This window comes from Colletotrichum chrysophilum (genome assembly GCF_026319265.1).
Source record: "Colletotrichum chrysophilum strain AFK26 chromosome Unknown scaffold_132, whole genome shotgun sequence".
Taxonomy (NCBI): domain Eukaryota; kingdom Fungi; phylum Ascomycota; class Sordariomycetes; order Glomerellales; family Glomerellaceae; genus Colletotrichum; species Colletotrichum chrysophilum.
Genome location: NW_026517419.1, coordinates 48,686 through 69,172, shown reverse-complemented (window position 1 = coordinate 69,172; position 20,487 = coordinate 48,686). Strand labels below are relative to the sequence as shown.

The following is a 20,487-nucleotide window of genomic DNA, read 5'->3' as shown; positions in this document are numbered from 1 at the left end:
CGAGCGCAGCACCGGCTGAGTAACGCGCTGGATCGCACTCTACTTGTGATATTCCAGCATCTCAGGGTATTGTCCCATTGTCCCATTCCACTCAAATAACCGATCACTCTGCTGACTGGAATATCAGCTGGCAGACCTCTTCACGACATCTTACATGATCCCTCCCCTCTGGTTCGAACTTGAAGTGTTCATCAACTCTCTTGGCCGGGGTTCTTTGCTGGATCCCTTGGTTCGACGAGCCGTGGACATTAAGATCCGTTTCATGTCCGCAACATTAGGGCAAGCCTCTGATTCTCTCACAGATTTTGTCAGATCAGGCGTTTTGGTGGCTCAAGACCTTCAAGATGCTGCCAACAACATAACCTTCGACCCCAAGTTCGATGGTCCGCCGCCGTGTTCAATGCACTCATTAGCATCTCGAGCGCCACCCACGCCGCTGTCGCAAGATGCCTCTATCTGACAGTCCGGCTACACATCTTTGAAGTAATCTCAAAAGCAACCAGTGACTCATTCGACGACATGAGCGTGCATCTCAACCACCAGCAGCTGCTAAGCATGCCAGCTGCTGCACCTTCTCTAGTGAATGAACTAGGCAAGGCGCTCGGCTGTGATGGGGGGTCGACCCAGGATGGCCCAGGCGTGGGCATGCTGGTCTTTTCACTCCTCTGGCCGATGACGGCCATGCTTCAGTCTAATCTGGTTGACGAGCACAGCAAGACCTGGGTCGCGTGGAGGCTCCGGAGGCTCGGCGCTGCCTGCGGATTTGGCCTCGCGGAAACTATCGTCTCAAAGGTGCTTGGTGGCGGTGAAATTGAAGCAGTTACATGAAAAAGTTTCTTGAAGTTCGGACATGTCGGTCTGCGAAAATTGTGAGTACAAGAGTGAAAGTTTTGCCGTTAGCAGCACGACGGCGTGCACGAGCTAAGACCGGTCGTTTGACTCGAGACACTGGGATGAGGAGGTTTCGATTGCGACCAATCGTAGTTCGCTATCGCTCACACCGCCCGAAATGGTTTAGTCTTGAGGTTCTGTGTTTGCTGCTTTGCAGCAACATTTCCAACCTACAGGCGACGTGGAAGAATTATAAAATCAAGCCCATTCACCTGGAACGTAGTATTAGGTCGATCACTCTCATCTCTCCCAGTTTCACCATCTGGCCAATATCCTTTTTCTGTGTTCTCTTCCCGAATCCAAACTGCACCGACCATGACATCTGGAAGTTGTCTCTGTCGGGCTGCCAAGGTCACCATCAAGGGCGATCCGTTGGCCGCTGTAAGTGGATAACTTCCGACCTAATCGCAGAATTCGCAAAACTCATACAGACTACTTAGGCTATGTGTCACTGTCTCGACTGTCGCAAGACCTCTGGCAGTGCCTTTGCCATCAACTGGGTTGTTCCAGGCAGTCAGTTGTCGGTCACTGATGGGGCAAGTCTCAAGGAGTTCACCGCTCCCGCACTCAGTGGCAACCCGGTCACCAATCACTTCTGTGGCTCCTGCGGCACGACGCTATGGCGAGACGGTCCAAAGACTCAGGGGCTTTGCTATGTCAAGGCCGGCGTCTTGGACGATTCCGATGCTGTGAACATGAAAAAGCCGTCGGCTGAGATCTTTACGACGAGGAGGATCGAGTGGATGAAGCCGATGGAGGGTGCCCTTCAGAAGAAAGAGCTGATGGAATGAGATGACCTTCATCTCAGAGTTTCTCGCCGACAGGGGGCGGGAGAATTAGCTTAGGTAGTTAGGCATTGTCTGGTCACTGCTGTTGAAGATTGGTGGGAGTTTCATAGCAGCAAATCTAATGACTTCTGCCTCTCCAGTTCCAATTTTGTAAAGCTGGTTGCAGCTACTCCTACTTATTGAGACTATGCCTGGGCGCTGAAGTCGATTTTCGCCCACTAATTCGGCTTGTAGTGAGTGATGAAGTAGAAACGGGATATATAGTAAATTCACTGTGATGCTTCACGAGGGTTAGTATGCACTGACCCACTGTTACGGTGCTGGACCGTCCAGAAAGGATGTCACTGAACAAGAACCCTTGCGATTCCATGAGAATTCACCGTGATGAGAACTTTCCCGGACCTGATCTGATTCTTTTCCCAAAATAACGACACTACTTGAAAAACTATTTAGTTTCTCCCCTATCACAACGCAGGGTAATCCCACTCACTTGAATCAATCCTTTCCGGCGGAGACAAAACCAGCATGGCTCACGGTAACCGATTACCAAGAAGGGCCACCGAAGAATCTAAAGTCGCGAGAGCCACGAAAGCTGCCAGACGGGCTGCCTCCAAACAGGCAAGGAAAGCATCAAGAGACACCAAAAACCCCGAAGCAAACCTCCAATGCATGCCAACCGAATTGGTATTGGAAATAGTCGACAAAGTACTCGAAGAATACCCTCTAGGTGGCTATACGAAATATGAAGAGATTAGAGTTGGATGGTATGAATCACAAGACTACTTGAGCTTCAAAGGTGTCAGAGACGCCATACACCTTGGCGCCACGTGCAGGAAAATGCACACAATCATTGCCCCCTTTATCCTCGAACATGACAAGAAAGTCAACTTCTCTTCAGCGCTACTGCTTTCAGTTAAGAAGGGCTCAATGGAAGGTGTCATCAGAGCTCTGAGCCATGGGCAGGACATCAATACAGCTGATCGAACGTTGTTCGACATTTTCATCGTGGACAGTGATGGATATGATTACTACAGTGAGTATTGGAGAATCCCGATTTTCTCTACTCTCACGTCTTTGCATTAGGCCTCTTTCTATGGAAACGTGGAGCTCGTCACATATCTTCTTGCAAACGGCGCGGACGTTCAACAGCGAGCCGACCTCGGATTTCAACACAGCCTCGAAACATATGAATCTGGCGATCAGTGGGAGTCCGAGACCCTCCACTGGAGCCATTCGCATCGAGCTATGATGACTGCCACAAAAGAGCAATATGCTGCATTTCCGATATATAGCGACCTCGAGATCCCAATTGGAGCCAATGCGCTATTCTTTGCTTTGAAGGGCAGCCCGAGTCCCATTCATCGTATGAAGTGGGATGCGTCGACAATCAAAGAGGATGACCTTATAGTCACCGAAGACGAAAGTGGCTGTCGTCTTGCAATTACGAAACGTTTGATTCGGGCGGGCTCCTCTCTCATCACCTGGGATGCGACCAAATTTCACGCTTTGCACCAAGCTGCAGCGTATCGTGACATTGAGGTCGCGAGATATTTATTGGATGAGCTTAACGTGGATCCAAACGTTCGAAACACAGATGACGAAACGCCACTCCACACTCTAGCCAGGAACCGCGAACATGGCATGGCCCATACAATCACACAAACGAGATGTGTCCACACGAGGAATCTGAACTCCCACCTGCAATTTGGACTCTTGCATTAGTGTCTAAGATGTATGCCCAAAAATATAGTATACGTTACATTGGGCCACACCTTGAATTGCAATTTTCTTGAGATACAAACAATTTGATAGACCCTCGTGCTTTATACGTGGTTGGTAACACAGCTCCAAATGAGTAATGAGAGAGAAGCCCGACAACCTAAGTACTCACGGCTCATGCCCGTTAAATCCCCTTGCGGGGTAGTCCAATCTTTTCTGCCGTAAGGCCCTTGAAGTTCTGTAGGCATGGGTCAGCCCCTCTGTCCAGAAGTAGTTGGGTTGTCATCCACAGGTCCTGAATCTGCATGCCGCCTTCCTTCTCCAACCGTCTCCCCGCGCCAATCGCAACATAATGCAAGGCCGTGTTGCTGTCCTTGTCTTTGATGTTAGGGTCTGTGCCCAGCTCGTCGATGAGGAACTTGACGATATCGTTCTGGCCATACGCACTTGCCTGGTGCAAGGCATGGACCTGTCCATTTTCGCGGGTAATCAGAGAGGAGCCATGCTCAATGAGAAGTTTTGCCATGGACAATCGCCACCCATCCGGAGCCCTTCCCGCAAACTGTTCGACGTGGGGGCAAACGGTTGAGGTTCTCCATCTCTGTACCTCGGCCCAGTCATGAATGGATTTGAGGGCGAAGAATAGGGCATTGGCACCTCCAAGGCTTTCGGTGCTCAAGTAGGAGGAAAATTGGGAGTACGAACCACCGCTTTGTCTTACACTGTACTCCCAGTTCGTATGAGAGAACATTGCCCTCTGCGGGTGTGAAAAGCTCAGTCCGCCTTCTTCCCATTCGTCGATTCCGTATCCTTCCTCTCCGTCGAATCCATTCATCGGTAACAAATATGAACGGTACCCCACGTCAGCTCTAGCATTTGTATTAGCACCCCTTCCGATCAACAACCGCATCATATCTTCATTCCCGAAAAATGTGGCCCAATGCAGCGCAGTCAGCGACGAAGACACGGGAAACCGTTTCGAATCTTCCATATCATCGTCAAGTCCGCAGTAATCGCAGGTATTGCAGGAAACAACACTCAATTCTTGGTCGAAGTCAAAGCCGGTCCGATCAGGGGCGTTCACGTCGGCGCCTGCTTCAAGCGCTTGAAGTGCCACGTTAGACAATCCTCTCTTAGCTGACAGAATCAATGATGACGAGTAATTTTCTCGTATGTCGTGTTTGAAAAAGGCAGGGCTAATAATCTTGTGTAGTCTTTTGCAAGTCGCTGCCAAATAAATGACATCTCGTTCGCGGCCAAAGTTGGAGTAGCAAACGGATTGTTATATGCAGTTTTCGTGCACGCAGAAGCTTTTCTCGGTCACCTTATATCCACTAGGACCCTTGTCTCCGAATATCACGTCGACGATGAGAAGAAGGATTTCCGGTGGCATTCCTTCCAAGGTCGAGCAGGACCTTTCTCTTTGGGGAGGTTTGGTAGTGGATTCGATGATGCCTGCTGCGCAAGCCGACTGGAATTGATTGGTATCCATTGCAGTCGTGTTAGTTCCCGCGTCCGAGAAGGGGGCCGTTGGCTGACGCTGCATCGTGGAAGTGAAGAATTGGAAGGCAAAGAGGGCTCGATTTGGAAAAGTTTTTGCTGTGTTGCGGTGTCGGAAAAGTTAAGCGGAGCTTGAGATCAGGGAGATTGGAGCGACAAAAAAGCGAGAGCGACGGTGCTGACGGGACATGCCCTTAACATGGGCTCTATTGCTGTGCTTTATAATGCTAGAAAACTTATCAAGGTTACTGCTAACTTTTGCACCATTACGAGACACCCTGGTATCAAAATGTAATGGAAGTATGGCGAACTGGCCCGTCTTCAAGGTGCTGGAAAAAGTTTTCTGGTTGAGTCCGTTTCGGTTTTTGACCTTTAACGCAGACAAAACCAGATGACAGCATCACTTGCAGACAGCTCATTCATCCTGAAGTCTGACCTAACAAGAAGCTTTCCTAGCATAAGAATTCTCAATATTTACACAATATCTCACCGCAATGAACGCTTCGTCATGTCCTACGACATCTGATGAATGTCCCACTCGCCAGCCTGACGAGCGCCGGCAAACGAACGCTTCTCTAACGACCCTACCAACGGAGCTCAGCATCCTTATTACAGAAGCTCTTGTCTATGGAGAAAGTTGGGAATATTACGAATTAGAGGAAGATCATTATTCTTACAAGTACTCATCTCTCGACGACTTACCGAAGCCCTTCCCTTGTGTCAGGGCTGCCACACGCCTCGGGTCGACATGCAGGCGTCTGCGTTACATTACAGACCCCGTCATCATGGGTAATGACATCAAACACTGCTACTCATCTTCCCTTCTTCTTTCGGCAAAACGCGGTTCTGTGAGAGGTGTGGCCAAGGCCCTGGCCTACGGCGCTGACATCAACACCCTCGATCGTACAATTTTCGACTCAGAGTACACAGATGGTAGCGGCTACAAAACACCACATGTCGAGAGAATACCGACGAAATCAACCCTGACTGCGCTGCACTGGGCGGTGTTCTTCGGCCATGCAGATGTGGTGGCGTTTCTTCTAGGCAAAGGCGCTGATGTAAATGCTAGAGCCAATATGGGCATGCAATGGTCGACATATTGGTCAAATCCAGATGAGTTCCCCGATCCTCTTAATCACGGTCATCCTCAGCGAGTGATGCTTTCTCCAACGCAAGACGATTTCGCATCTGAGTGGAGTCGAAGTCACAGTCACGATGACGCCAGATATTGAATTGGGGCAAGTCCTCTCTTCCTTGCTCTCAGGGCTGTTCAAGATACAAAAATAGAAAGTTCCTGGCGTACTTGGGACAATCGGGGTGTAGAGCCCATCGTCGAAACTGACAACAGCGGGTGCCGGTTGCGCATCGCCCGCATGCTCATCGACGCCAAGGCATCTCTGACCACTCGGCTGAGGAGCTCCATCCACGCGATTCATCAAGCCTGCGCATACCGGGACTATGAAGTGGTTCGATTTCTTGTTTGCGACTTGGGTGGGGATGTTTCAACGACTGATCGAGACGGGAACTCGGCTCTGCATTATATGGCGATGCATTTGATCTATAAGCCCTCACCGTCCACGGTTGACTTGATGATACCACATCCGATAGAACGACAGAAGCTCATATTGCGCCTGTTACTCGACAATGGACTAGACTTTGATTTGAAAAACAATCGAGGATATACGGCCAAAGATATGGGGCTGGATGTTGAGGACGATGGCGGCGAATTGGTAGAGGGGCGTGAACCTCGCTATTCTTGTCGACGTGAGAGGGGCCGGAGGGCTACAAAACTGTCGCAAACGACTGGTAGGGAGCTTGCTAGGTAAAGTGTTTCGAGTTCATGGTGGCAAATGATGAGCCTCTTCACTTTGGGACTTGGGAACCCACAAGATCGGGTGGGCGTGCGTTTGGCTTGTAGCTTCAGTAATGTCTCCGAAATGGTCAACGAGAGGAGATGCCGAGGCAATTTAAGAATGAATTTTAGGGAAAGGCTATCTACAATAACATAAGACTTGCCGAGAAATGATTCCATGTAGCCACGCCAGCTTCATGTCACTAACTGACATCGGGTCAGACAAAAATTCAAAACTGCAACGCTAAGGGTCGCCCATTCAATTCAGCCAGCGTGGACCACGTGGTGACATTTTAAGGGTGAGAAATTGCGGGAGGCTTAGCTTAAGAATGACAATTCAGATGGCATTTTTGCAAGAGAAGGTCGGCATCAAGAAATCCAGATCACGGAAGGAACGCTCCTGCTTCCCTGCCTCCTTCCTTCCTTCCGTTGTTCACAATCTAATCCCGCTTTGTCATCCATCATTCTTTCCTTTCCGAATACATTTTGTTTTTGTTTTCTCTTTTGCCATCAGCGGAAGACGTGGAGAAGAACTAATCAACACCGACCGAAGATATCGCAAGACGCATTTTCCCAAGGAAACACGCCATGCTTCATACAATTCGAAGCGGAACGCCTCGGGCTTCCATAGAGGGCCTGCCGCCTGAAATCGTCCTCATCATTTTTGATATTCTGGGAGGACACAGTGGCGAGTGTAAAACCAGCAACGCGTACGACGAGAAGGAGACCATCAAGACTAGCCACGAGGAGATTCGATTCCATCCCGAAAAGGAAGAATACAAGCTGGTCACCTTATTCAACAAGCCGTTCCGAGGCATCGCAGATGCATTGCGCCTTGCGTCAACCTGCAAATACCTCTACAAGATCATCAGCCCAGCAATCTACAAGCACGACATCAAGCACCACTACAACTCTTCTCTGCTGATATCCGCGAAGAAGGATAACATCATCGGCGTGAAAAAGGCTATCTCGCACGGCGCAGATGTCATGGCCTACGACCAGACCAATTTCGACAACTGCCGCGGGGCACCTTTCGCAAGGCGTGGCAGAATCAGCGTTGTGAGAGAACCTACGCTCCTTTGCATGACCTCCTTAACATGGGCATGCTTCAACAGAAATGCAGAGCTGGCCAAGTTCCTCCTCGACAGTGGTCATGCGCAGACCGCGTTGGGTGGCTTCGGGTATACGCGATACGTTGGGGCCTGTGGCAAGCTTTATGAGTTGGGGCTTCTGATGAAACTTCACCCCGCTCGGGCAATGCTTTGTCACACTCAGAAGGAGTACGAAGAGATGAGAATCGCCGATCGCAGCGGCCAGCGCTGGGACGCTGAAGTCTTCACCTACATGGGAGCAAGCCCTCTTTTCTTTGCCTTGAAATCCTGTCCCGACGAGTTACGGTCGCAATGGCAGTCAACGAGATGGCGCAACAACCACCCTGTTGTCGAAAGCGACGTCAATGGCAAACGGCTTACGGTAGCACGAGTCTTGATTGAGGCCGGCGCGAGCTTGATAACTCGTGAGCGTGGCAAAATTCATGCCATTCATCAAGCTTGTGCCGCCCGAGACATTGATGTCGTCAGCTATCTTCTCAATGAGCTGGGAGTCGACCCCAATGTCACTTGCGAGAACGGCAATACGCCCCTTCATTTCATGGCGATGAACCTCTATCACAAGCAACCCTCAGGGCAACTCCGCATCGACTTCCCTCCGGGACGTGAGAAGTCAGTCATTGACGTGCTTATCAGCAAAGGAGCTGACCACTCCTTGCGAAACAATGATGGAATGAAAGCCGATTTCATGGGATTGAGTTTCACCGAGCAAAACCGGACAGATTCCATGCGGAGGAGTTGGGAGCGACTAATGGAGACACAGAGGAGAATACAGACCGAGAGAGCTAGAGAAAATGAGCGACGGACAGTGGAGATACAGGAGTGAGTGGAAAAGCTCAAGAGAGACCTTGCGATGCCGACAGCGAAGGAAATGGTAAGGGACTAGAGATACCTAAGAGCACACACACACACTGGCATATCAGTCGACGAATATTAACCCGCTGATTGCCAGTGAACTAGGATCAGCAGAATCCTCTGGTCCTATAATACCATTGAACTCCAACGTTCACTGTTTTCAAGAAACAAGTATCGATCTCCTTCGTGTACGGTGCATCTTTTCTGGAAGCCAGTGGGGTATGCATCTCACAAATAATAAATCAAACCCCCTTTTTGGTGTGGGGGGGACCCAATGTTCACAGACTACTACCACCAAAGGTTTTTCCAGTCTGTCTCTGAGAACATTGAACTCTTCAGCTTACCTGCCCAAGACGGCCATCAACCAAGCAGGATACCAATATCGAGAACGCATTAGGGAGGTATTTGCATCAAATAGCGAAGAGGTATGATTCTTGGTCTTTTGTTTGTGCCCAAAATATCTCGACATTGTACTTTATTTCTGTGAAGGACTATCCTAAAGAGTTCCCTCAAGTGGAAGAGCCCAAAGCTCGCAATACATGTCGAAGGCGGTATGTCGGGCCTAGTGAAGTTGTGAGCATTGCCTGACAGCCATGAACTAAGGAGGATGCTTACCGTCTTGGCTCGAGCCTTAGCCACACTTGGCCCAGTTTGGGCACCTTCCTCCAGGATTGCACACCTCGGCACAGTTTCCGCTGGCAGGTCGTGGGAGTGCGGCGCACCCAGAGGCATCGGAAGTTCGGTTGCACTCACAGTAGCATGTTCCCTGTGCAACGATGGTGGCAACTTGTGCCGCGACGAGGAAAAGAGCTTGGAAACGCATTGTGAGGCTAGGGATTGGGGATAAGATAGTCAGATGGTCAGATGGTCAACGAACGTCTGAGAATATTGGATCAAAGCCACTTATTGCGATAAGCTAGAGAGAAATGAGTGTGATGAAATCATATCGATCGAGTTCAGTCGACGGAATTCCAGCTTTTATAGATATTGTTTTGCTGGTTTTACAATCGTTGCAATTGAGTCAGGTGGATTTGCGTTGTTTCTGTCGATATCTAGAAGTTGCCTTTTCTGTAGAGTTGAAGCAAGTCGTTAAAGGCTGTGTAGGCTGTACAGCTTGCTGCATAACCTGAACTCGTATCGTATACGACCCCTACTAGATAACGATGAAGGCAAATGTACGCCTGGGACACCGGGAAACCCATCATTACATGTTACGTCCTGTGCTGTCTGGGAAGGCCTGCGCACAGGACAGCAAGCCTACCGTGACGGCTGCAGGAGCTGGCACCACCCAGACACCAACAATCCTCCTTGTTCCTGGGCCCGGTAATGGGACTGAGCTCGGAGACTTCAATCCCAGACCGGAGATCGGGCGAACCATTCCTTTGCTCGGGGACTTAAGTCTTTCGATGGGCCTTCGCGGGAGCGCCAAGTTGGAAGAAGCGGCATAGCGTATCCGTAGAGCTGTCTGTGGTTGTTCTGACGTTTGGGTAAACTTTGGGCCAAGTTGCCGATCCTAAGTAATTGGCTAGAAGTCTTTCGTATCACGCCCATACATGGTAAGTCATGTAAACTTTCTTATATTGGGCCGATGGGATAACCAACCAGCCAGCAGCCTGCCGCCTCCGAGTCAGGGGCCCGGTCCACTAATGAAAATGATCAGTTGTATGCAATTTTGTCTACTCGCAAGATAGCTTGCCCTTTCGAACTGGATAGGGAAAGTAGCTAGAAACATAGGGGAACCCCGAGATCATATAACATGAGCTCTTTGTTTTCGAAATTCGGTCTTGGAGATGGAGTAGGTTTTGTATCGAACGCAGAACCCTTACTACGTACTTAATTCCATTTTCGAAAGGTTTCATCCTCTTCCTGCAGCTTACACATCTTCAACATGTTGTTCTCAGAGATTTTCGCTGTTCTTCTTGCGTGCGCCAGTGTCGCGGCTGCGGATTGCCGGACTCAGAGCTACCGAGGCACTGTGTACAAGGACGGAACAGCGGCCGAGTGCACTGGAAGAGCAAGTGCTGTCTGTCAGCCTGGGCAGACCCAGGAAAAGCTGCGGTACAGCTACGACGGGGATGTTTACAATGAGGGCAACGGTTGCGCAGTTGCGGTAAGTAACCCGAATGCTGAGTGGGGCATTATTCTGATCAGACATATCTTTAGGTCACTTGCTGCACGAAGTAATTGACATGAACGCCAGCCACCCTCGGGAGACATCTATCAAGTGCTGCGTGGATGAAGGCGCACCGACGCAACTTCACGGTTGACGCTGAAGACGAAGATGCTCACGGGAAGGGTGGTGGGATGGAGACGCAGAGGACGAGCGGATGGGTACGCAGGGGATGAAGAGTTACTATAGGCAGGAGGAGGATAACGATACAGGACATCGAGAGAGTCGACGACTGGATGAAGGGAGACAGCGATGGAAACTGTAGAAGGGAACGCAAAAGAGCTGGGGAAGATGAAGGCAAACGAGGGTGACGGAAGACAGAAGACGTAATATCAAACCTAGGGTAATACTACGCGCTAGCAAAGCATCTAGAGTCATGTGAGGGTGAACAAGCAACATAAAATAGGTTAGCGATACCCATCTATCGTGTTTCATATTGTTGTATCTGCTGAAGGAACATCTGGCTTTGTGTTGAATGTACAAACAGGACAAGATGCACTAGTTGACCCAGCATCTCGGCATGAAGCGATCAAGCAAAGGATTCTGCACAGCAAAGAAGCCTTGGGGAACATTGCACAGTCAACACAGCATGAACAGCATTATTGAAAAGAAGAGGATGTATTATCAATTAAACATCTATCCAAACTTTTCCCCTCCCTCCTTCTCTCTCCCTCTTCACTTCCCGCATCTAGTTCCAGCTGCAAGGGACCTGGATAACCCAATCCGGGTAAATCAGGTCCTTGTTCGTGATGCGCGCAGAGTTCATCTGCTGCAGCTTGTCGGCCGTCGTGCAGAAGTCGTAGGCAATGCTGTTCAGCGTGTCGCCCGACTGAATCACGTACGCGCCGTCGGTCGCGCTGTTCTTGGCGCAGTCGCGCTGGCGGCCCGCGTTGTAGTGGCACGGCACCTTGAGGTTCATGCCCGGCTTGATGCTCTGCAGGTTGTTCCACGACTTGATGACCGCGGGGGAGGTGCAGAAGTCGGCCGCGATGGCGTCGAGCGAGTCCGAGGAGGTCGTGTAGTACCAGCCCTCGGAGGCGGCGGTGTGCTTGCAGGCGCGGCGCAGGCCGAGGGTGGAGCCGAAGGTGGCGGCGAGGACGAGGAGGATGTCTGAGCGCATCTTGGCGTGTGTGTAAATGAGTGTGGTTTGGGTTTGAAATGAGTGTTGGTAGTTGGAGGTGGGTTGGGAAAGAAAGGGTCCTGGAGACGGAGGCAAGGAGGATGCTCGCGATGTTTATATATATATCAGAATACTATTGAGCATGGACACTCTTCACCCAGCAACTCCCCTCTTTCGTATTGCTTAGATATAGGGCCTCTCATTAAAGCTTAAACCACCAAGATGAAAAGCTTCCAGAATGTCAACATGCGCCCGCCCGCCCCCAAAAACCGTCCCATCTTACGATGAACCCGTCGCACGGACTGCTCCGCCTTCCAGAATGCTACTCTATTAGACTTCACGACAGCCCTACCGCTCATCTCCCGCCGGTCGGTTTCACCGTACCACAGGTGTGGGTGGGCTTGCCAACAGGTCTCATTTCTTCGCCTTGGACATCTTGAGACGGGCTCGACGGCTCGGTGACTGCGGTTCCTGGGCCACACCAAACGCGCGCAAGATCGTCCTCCCCGGCGGGCGCTGACTCGTTGGCTCGGGTGCCTGTGTGGGGGAGTCATCCCGGAGCCGGCGGCCGGCACTGGACGGCGGACCATCGGGCGACGATGACTTCTTCACCAAGCGATGTGAGAGGTAGACCAGGGCTGTAGTTATGATGACCAGATGTGAAGACTCAATTCCGCTGCAGCGGCAAAGGTTCTAGAACCTCTGCGCACGCTGGGTATGCGAGGCTGTCCGAGTCAACTCGGGTAATCGGAGCAGTCGACTTACTCGCGAAGGCCGTCACCTGTGCGTGACACGGGCCGGCGTGGTGGAGCTGCAATATAACAAGCATTTAACGGTTTGACGCCAGAGTTTTTACGGCAAATTGCATTCATGTGTTGAGTTTGAGAAGAGGTATTTGGGGATGGGAGGACGCGTCGACTGAAATTCCGGACGGGATGAGCCGGTCTGTTCAGTGAGTGCCGCGCCGTCATGGAGATCAAACCTGCTGTTGATGCGAAAGAGCGAGTGGTGATATTGTAAGAAAAGTTGTCTTTTGTCTCGTTGGCTTTTTGTCTTCCATCCACAGATGAATTCTATTGTACAGTTATTTTTTGTCTTCATCGTGGGATCTAGCCCTGAACACCGCCAGGACCGACACATCGTCATCCCATCTAGTTATTTATACAGATGTACATCCCCAACATCCTACAAATCTCCAGCCTCCCTTGCCTGTTTTTATTTTCGGTGATCCAACCAGCGAACGCCCCCTCTTGAAATAACAAGGACAACAAACGCCTCCCTATATGCACCATATATGCAATCGTGACAAACGTGAACCGAACATCCATCGCACGGCTGCTCATGAGAAGAAGTACTCGCTGTTCTTGAGCGACTGGACGTTGAAGTCGCCCTTCGCTGGGACGGGGGGAAACTTCAGAGGCATCCAGATCTGGGTGGGGAGCTGGCCTCGTTTCTTGGGTTGCTTTTTGTTCAACACGTCCTGGAAGTAGGACACATTATCGTCCTTCTTCTCGAGCATCGCCGTCAAGATACGATCGCCCACCGAGGGGGTCGATCCATCGACATCGCCGGCACCAGCCTCCTCGCTGTCAACGGCTCCTTCGTCGGAAGCGTCCTCCAGGTCATCGGCTTTCACTTCAGAAATCTCCCCAAGACCGAACCCTGCCAGCTCTTGGGCCTCCGTTACAACATCCTCTTCGTCAGCCATCTCTTCGAAAATGCTGGCGGGAGTCACCATCGCCTTGCCCTTGGCCACCTCCTCGGGATCGGAAGAGTTGAGAAGAGTCTGTCTCTCACGCTCTCGGAGCATCTCCTCCTTCAAGCCCCATCTGTTTGCTATCCGGAATTCGGAAATTTTCTTGTGAACAGGGCCTGGCTTTACTTGTGCCATGTACAGAGAGCCTCCGTAGCGGGCTTCGAACTCGGTAGCGAGACGGCCAACGACGTCCTCTTCGTGAATTCTGATAAAGGCATCCCTGAGCACACGGTTCATGGAGTCAACATCTGCAGCATGTGTCCAGAAAGAGTCATGAACGGCGGCAAAGTCGAGACCAAGTTCGTTGCACTCGAGAGCGGAAAGAAGCATGTGTGTAGCGTCGAGAGAATGGATGAAGTTCGGAGGGAAAGCCTGAAGTTGCTTCTTGGCGTGGACGGGATCTGATCTTTCGGGGACGGTGAAGGACATGTCTTGAAGGGCAGTGTGAATGATGCGAGTCCCGTGCTTACGGTACGGCTGAGCAACCGGCATTCGTAGCGGTGTTGTCCAGACGATAGTCGCGCGGAATTGTGACAGCATATCGCTTCTGGAAACCTTGGAGGCTTCAGATAGGCCATCCTGAGAGATGAGCTCTATCTGTTCAGGGGTGACAGCCTTGCAGACGCGGCCACCGATTTCGCCGAGCCAGTACTGGATATCGTGTGCACCCTTGAACATGGTTGAAAGTGCCTTGAAAACAAGACCGGCGATGTAGGTAGCACTGGTGAGGTTATTGACGCCAGTCTCTTCTCGGAGTTCCGGATACAGGGCATCGAGCTGCTTGCAGATTTGCTTCCTGGCTCCGGCAAAGGTGACACCGTAAACATTTGTCATGACTGTCTGTTTGACGACCTTTCTCGTAATCTTGCCGTTAAGACCCATGGCGATGGGGTGCTTGACTTCGACGTCCTTCGCAATGTGATCCTTGACGATGTTGGCAACGGCGGAATAAACATCAGCAGGTTTGTCGCTGGGCGCGAGGTTCACTTGCTCAGCACCCCAAGTATCACCACCAAGGGCAGCGTAATGCTGGAGACCGTTGCAGGTACCGTCCTGGTGAACAGGCAGGTGAGATACGTATTTGGTTGGCTCCGGTGACTCGAGAGCCGCTTTGAGCTCGTAGCATGTCGCAAGACATTGCCAGGGGTCCTCGGCCTTCAGCCACCACATGTTGCCGGTCAAGGGGTTGTTTGCCGAATCAAAAATGTTGACCAAGTTTTCCATCGCGAAAGACTCTCTGTCCTTGAGACTTGCCTTGTCGAACCCATAGACGTTGGCCAAGTGAACCTTGAGCCATTGAAGGCCCCGTTCACCAAGCTCCTTGCCCTTGGCGAAACGCAGAAGGCCACGAACGTGATCGGCACCCATGTGGTTGAGGTATGTAGGCAGGGGGTAGGCGCGACCTCGGAAGTCAACGTTGTGCGGAAAGTAGAAACTCTGGTTCCTGAAGGCCCGGGCGATTTCCAACTGGAAGTTCATGAAGCATCGCTGCGAGTGAAGAGCGCCTTTCTTGTTTTCGATTGCTTTCACGGTTCGGATCCAATTTCGGCGCGCCATAGGATCGTCGCTGAGCTCTGGTTCAGGTGGGTACGCGATGTCGGGAGATAGTTCGGGGAAGTTGGCAAAGGCTTTCCCAGTGTTCCACGCCTCAAGCATCACGTTGAAAACTGGGGTGTTGATTCTCCATGCGGTCTTGCCCAGAATATCCAGGCCTTTGAAAACCTGGTCCATGTCGCCTCGCGTGATAGCTGCTTCGGCATACAGCTTTTGTTCCTTGTCGCCCTGTTTGACACGAACAACAGCCGAGGAGCTCTCGAGGAAACCTCCCTTGTTGAAATCTGTCCAAGGCTCGGGGGGTACCACCATCGGGAGGTGCTTAGCCAGGTAATCTCCTCGTGGCTCTGACTTCATAATGGTGACCAGCGTCTTGTTCAGTAGAATCATGCCGATCTTCTTTCCTCGCTTCAACCGGAGAGCGTGAGAGAAGGCGGGTTGGTATTGATGAATCAACGTCTGGGTGACGGGCTGCTCCTGAACGACCTTGATCTTGGCTGTCTCGAGGAGCGCCGTGAGGAGCATAGCACCCAACTTCACCTTCACTGCGACCGGCCACGGAGCCTCAACCAATCTCTTGTCTCTGGCCGAGTCATTGCCCAGGAGAGGCTCGGCCTCATTCTTGGGGCTTGGCGTTTTGTTGGAGTTTTTGGCGGATTCGGCAAGCACCACACGTCGCCGCTTCGATTTCGACTTCGATTTCGACTTGTCATTTGCTAGTTGAACTTGAATATCTTCCTCGACGAACTTGCTGAGACTTGAGATTACTCCTGCTACCGGGATACCCTTGTCGATGCCCGTAAGAGCCACAGTACTCAAAGCACTGAGAATCGTTAATGCAGAGAGGCGACTGGGGGTTGACAGTCGCATGAAGGGACCGTATAAGCATCGGTCGTAGTCCTCAGGGGTCTTCTTCGCAACAGCTTCGGAGGCATCAATCTTGGCCATCTCGTCCGTCAAGCGAGCCTCCAATGCAGTCTGCCAGTCATACAGTCGGGAGTTCAAGGATGAATGGGAAATGGCGGTGTTCAGGCCCATCTTGTTCAACGACTCGTTCTCCTCTCGCCATCGCGCGATTGCAGCTTCAACGCAATCTCGCTCAAGTCGGGCTTGGATCTCCTTGCGTTCTCGAATCGGCAACGTAGAAATATCGCAGGATTGAGGGAGTTCGTCGAAGAGGCTCAGGGTTTGCTTCAGCGACTTCAACCCAAAGCCCTTTTGTGGCGTGGACAAGACCTCGGGCACCTGGTCAGAAACAGTGCTGAAATGCTCCTCCCGAGGAGCTGCGAGCTCATTGGGCTCTGGGATCGTCGTGTCGTCTGACGATAGATTGTATGTCGGGCAGATTGCAGTGATTGCGGCGAGGTCCTGATCGGTCAGGATTTCAGCCATTGACAAGACCTCGAGGCCTGCTTCGCCGGGGACCATTCCCATGTAACGATGAATGAGGCGGCTGAGCCTTTCGGGGTCGCGCTCGGAGAGCAAAGAGGACTTGAGCATGCACGCGATTGTCTCGGCGGTCTGCGGATAGCCTTTCTTTCTGATATACAACTCATACCACGTTTGGAGGGCCTCCGCCTGTGCGCGATCTGGGTGCAGGCGCAGTTGATCGAGAGATGCGCGAAGATAGCGGGTGTGCAGTACGGCGAGATCTTCTCTTGGAAAGTGGTCAAACGCAGGTAGGGTCAGCCGCTTGAGGATGGCGACGGCACGATCAATCTTGCCTACACGAATGCAGGCGTCAAAGAGAGGAATCATTTCCTCTGCACTTCCAGGGATGCCGTATATATTCACACGCTGTCTCTCGGGGGTAGGATCGTCTTCTGGCACAACGAGGGGCGAAGAGGGGTCGAACGCCCTCAGCTCGTAGTTTCTTGGGCGGTTATTGGCATCTTGCAAGGATGGCAAGATGGAATTTTGTAGACGAGAGTAGCCTGATGGCTCAATCGGCTGGTAGTCGTCGACTGCGGTGGCAAGATTCCTTCCTGGTTTGAATGTTGATGTAGCATCGAAGCTCTTTCTTCTCGTCACCGGGCGAGCATCATGCTGCGTGCTCAACATACGTATGCTCGATTCGGTCGCGGGGATGCTCGTGAGGGGAGATCGCAAAGTCGGTCGGAGTGGTCTGAAGACGACTGCTTGATGGAGGGAAAGGGCCTTCCGGCCATGCCTCAGAAGCATCTTGGGCGTCAACCCCAGTCGATGGGATGGAAGGTGGCGGCGGCGGCAGCGGCGGTACAACAGCCCGGCGTGACTGCTGTGCGTTCAATGGAGACGCTGGTACATTAAATAGAGAATGCGAAAACTGAGACAGAGTATATTACAAGTACAAGAGAAGGTGCACCTAATTGCATGGCGGTGCGAAAGCGCATGGAAAAAAAAGTTTTGGCGTAGGGAGAGTGGAGGTGAGGATGCATGCACTCGACTCGACGACGACCCTGGGTGGTGGTGCTGCTGCTGATAGGAGTCCTTCAGAGCTATCGGTATGGAAAAAAAAAAAAAATGGCCATCGTTTGGCCTGGGTGGCAGACCGGATCCACTTGGAGGAATGGGCCAACGGCGTTGCTGGGAATGTTCGATGAGCGGGTGTACTCCTAAAGCAGACTAGCGCCTCTCTGGTCATGATTCGTCACGTGGCATCGCGTTTCTGATTTGCTGCGCTGTGGTGAGGTTTTCCTTGGAGGCATGTACGCAGTTTTATCCTGCGTTCATTTTCGCTTGGGGTCACGATATGAGAAACTCACGCCAAATTGAATGGTTATCTTCCTTAGTCTGTGGACAAGATGTTGGACGGTATCCGTAAACGCTTTGTAACTGACAGGCAAACCTGGGAACCCACGCAGTGTACCATGTCATTGGCAGGCGCCATAGACGGACGTGCCCACGCGCTCTTCCCCGCTGAAAAAAGCTCTTGCCGTGGGGCGCGCCACCAAAAATCCGATCGTGCCATTGCTGCACCGGGTGTGATTACCTAAGAGGGGGAGAAAAGTCCCAAGCTGTAGCTTCAGGACGCCCGCCTTTCGGGACGCCCAAGCTGGATTTCATGCGAAAAGTCCTGCATCTGCCAACCACAAATACGACTGACAATCCCCGTCAATCTCGGAACGAACATGGCTTCGCGACCAGCATTCGCAGCTCTTGGCTGCTTGCAGTGTCGTGGCCGCGTTCTGAGGGCCATCACCGCAAACTCCAACCAGATTCTGCGAGCCCCAGCACTTGCGACAGCTGTGCCCCTTCGACCTCACAATCTGCGCCGGGCTTTCTCGACGTTGCCGCCAGACGCACCCAAGCCCACCACCGAATCAGGCACGGAAGAGCCGGCTTCCACGACTCCCGAAGCCGCTCCTTCTACTCACGAAGGCGTCGAAGAGAGCAAAGCCTCCGAAGATACGCCATGGTTCCTGCAAGTCGACCCTCCAACGCACGCCCCAGCCCAGCATGTGTCGCCCCTTCCCGAACTACCTGAATCGCCCCCCGCCATTCTTGAGCCGCTTATGAAGTACGTGTACGAAGAGATGGGCCTTGACGAATTGTCTCTACTCGACCTGCGCGCAATGGACCCCCCTCCTGCCCTCGGCCCGAACCTCTTGATGCTTTTCGCGACGGCTCGAAGCGAACGACATCTCCACGTCTCGTCCTCTCGCTTGGTCAAATGGCTGCGACACACGCACCGTATAGAGTCAAACGCAGACGGCCTCATTGGGCCTGGCGAGCTCAAGACCAAGCTCCGCAGAATGAGAAGGAAGGCAAAGCTGTTGGGCTCTAGTGCCACGATCACCCCGGGCGGCGACGACGGTATCTCCACGGGATGGATCTGTGTCAATCTTGGAACACTTGGTGCAAAATACGGGGAGGGTGCGCATTTTGATGCGGAGGGCAACATGTCAGGTTTTGGCGCCCCTGTCAGTGGCACTACCATTGTTGTGCAGGTCATGACCGACGCACGGCGGAAGGAACTGGATCTGGAGCGCCTATGGAGCCAGCAGCTCATTCGCAGCGAGGTCCAGACTCAAGCGCTGGCCGAAGGTGCCAAGTTCCAGCATCGCTTTGGCCAGCTTCCGCCTACAACTGATCGCTCAGCCAAGGGCAACTCTGCTATGCCCCAGCAAAAACGTCTGTTCTCTACATCCTTGAACAGGACGATGCCATATGCAGCGGAGCCGACCACGAGCCCACCTGCTCGTAGGTCCCGCGCTGCGAAGCCCATGGCTAAGGAACAGTCCACTCCTGCGACACTTACCGAGATTCGCCAGTACCTTGATTCGATTCGCTGGGAAGGCATTAGGGTCGATAGAGAAAAATGTCTGCACCTTCTGGAGCTCATCTTTCGAGCGCCCTCTACGGAGCATAACCACTCTCAGATCCAGGCTGATCTCGCCACAGAACTGATCACCACGATGAGCGAACGGGGCATCCCGATTATGGAGCCAGATGTCATCAGCGTCATTATCGAATCGATCGCAGTCTCTGGAGCGCGCGGAGAAAAGATCGAAGCCATCCAATCCAACTTGGAAATGGTCTTACTCCAAGCCACATCGTCCTGTCCAACCCCAGCGGACGCCATGCGACTTATGAGAGCCTACCTCATCCAAGGCAACTGGGACAAGCTCTGGGACACATGGTATACTCTGCCGAGATACAGCCAACGCCGTGGACCGGAGATGTATGAGTTCTTCTTTCAGCAGACGGCCGAGACGGGAGACAAGCTCAGGTGCATCGAAGTGCTTAGGAAATGCGCGGAGGAGATGTTGACGGAGGAGCCACCGGTCCTGCCAACAGACGCAGTATGGCAGGCTGTCAGAAAATGCATCAGAGTCGCCGATCCTGCGGCCGAAGCCGTTGCGAAGAACATTCAGACGATGGGTGCCACGAGTGCAAGCAAAGTCAACAGTCTGGAGTTTGTCAAAATCTGGCAGCAACTTGACAGCATTCGACAAAGTCTCTAATCGAGCCTGTCTGCGGCTGGGCGGATTGCGGCAGAATCCTCTTGGCACGATAACGACAGGATCCTCGTCCGTTACGACGGGCATCGGCGCCCACCGGTCACCGGCGGTCATCTCACGAGGGCACGATAAAGGAACGATGCCGTCGTCCCTTTCTGCATGATGTCGATGCGACAGCAGTCAGATTTGTACAACACTGTCACAATACTGTACCATACACTCTGCATATG

At 52.2% G+C, this 20,487-nt stretch overlaps 6 protein-coding genes across 6 annotated transcripts; 3 read left to right on the top strand and 3 right to left on the bottom strand.

The window, feature by feature from the left end:
* Window positions 1-1,206: 1,206 nt before the first annotated feature.
* On the top strand, window positions 1,207-1,682 carry COL26b_011179 (uncharacterized protein; the record flags this gene model as incomplete). Its single annotated transcript, XM_053183853.1, has 2 exons — window positions 1,207-1,272; window positions 1,332-1,682. The coding sequence occupies 2 exons, from the start codon at window positions 1,207-1,209 to the stop codon at window positions 1,680-1,682; spliced, it is 417 nt and encodes a 138-aa protein (XP_053032203.1).
* Window positions 1,683-3,582: 1,900 nt separating this feature from the next.
* Window positions 3,583-4,149, bottom strand: COL26b_011178 (uncharacterized protein; the record flags this gene model as incomplete). Its single annotated transcript, XM_053183852.1, has 1 exon — window positions 3,583-4,149. One exon carries the CDS (start codon window positions 4,147-4,149, stop codon window positions 3,583-3,585), a length of 567 nt encoding a protein of 188 aa, XP_053032202.1.
* Window positions 4,150-7,338: 3,189 nt separating this feature from the next.
* COL26b_011177 (uncharacterized protein) lies at window positions 7,339-8,685 on the top strand (the record flags this gene model as incomplete). Its single annotated transcript, XM_053183851.1, has 1 exon — window positions 7,339-8,685. One exon carries the CDS (start codon window positions 7,339-7,341, stop codon window positions 8,683-8,685), a length of 1,347 nt encoding a protein of 448 aa, XP_053032201.1.
* Window positions 8,686-11,572: 2,887 nt separating this feature from the next.
* On the bottom strand, window positions 11,573-12,004 carry COL26b_011176 (uncharacterized protein; the record flags this gene model as incomplete). Its single annotated transcript, XM_053183850.1, has 1 exon — window positions 11,573-12,004. The coding sequence occupies one exon, from the start codon at window positions 12,002-12,004 to the stop codon at window positions 11,573-11,575; it is 432 nt and encodes a 143-aa protein (XP_053032200.1).
* A 1,339-nt stretch (window positions 12,005-13,343) lies between these two features.
* On the bottom strand, window positions 13,344-17,375 carry COL26b_011175 (uncharacterized protein; the record flags this gene model as incomplete). Its single annotated transcript, XM_053183849.1, has 1 exon — window positions 13,344-17,375. One exon carries the CDS (start codon window positions 17,373-17,375, stop codon window positions 13,344-13,346), a length of 4,032 nt encoding a protein of 1,343 aa, XP_053032199.1.
* A 1,049-nt stretch (window positions 17,376-18,424) lies between these two features.
* Window positions 18,425-20,260, top strand: COL26b_011174 (uncharacterized protein; the record flags this gene model as incomplete). The annotated part of the gene is made up of 1 exon (XM_053183848.1): window positions 18,425-20,260. The coding sequence occupies one exon, from the start codon at window positions 18,425-18,427 to the stop codon at window positions 20,258-20,260; it is 1,836 nt and encodes a 611-aa protein (XP_053032198.1).
* Between the last annotated feature and the right edge of the window lie 227 nt (window positions 20,261-20,487).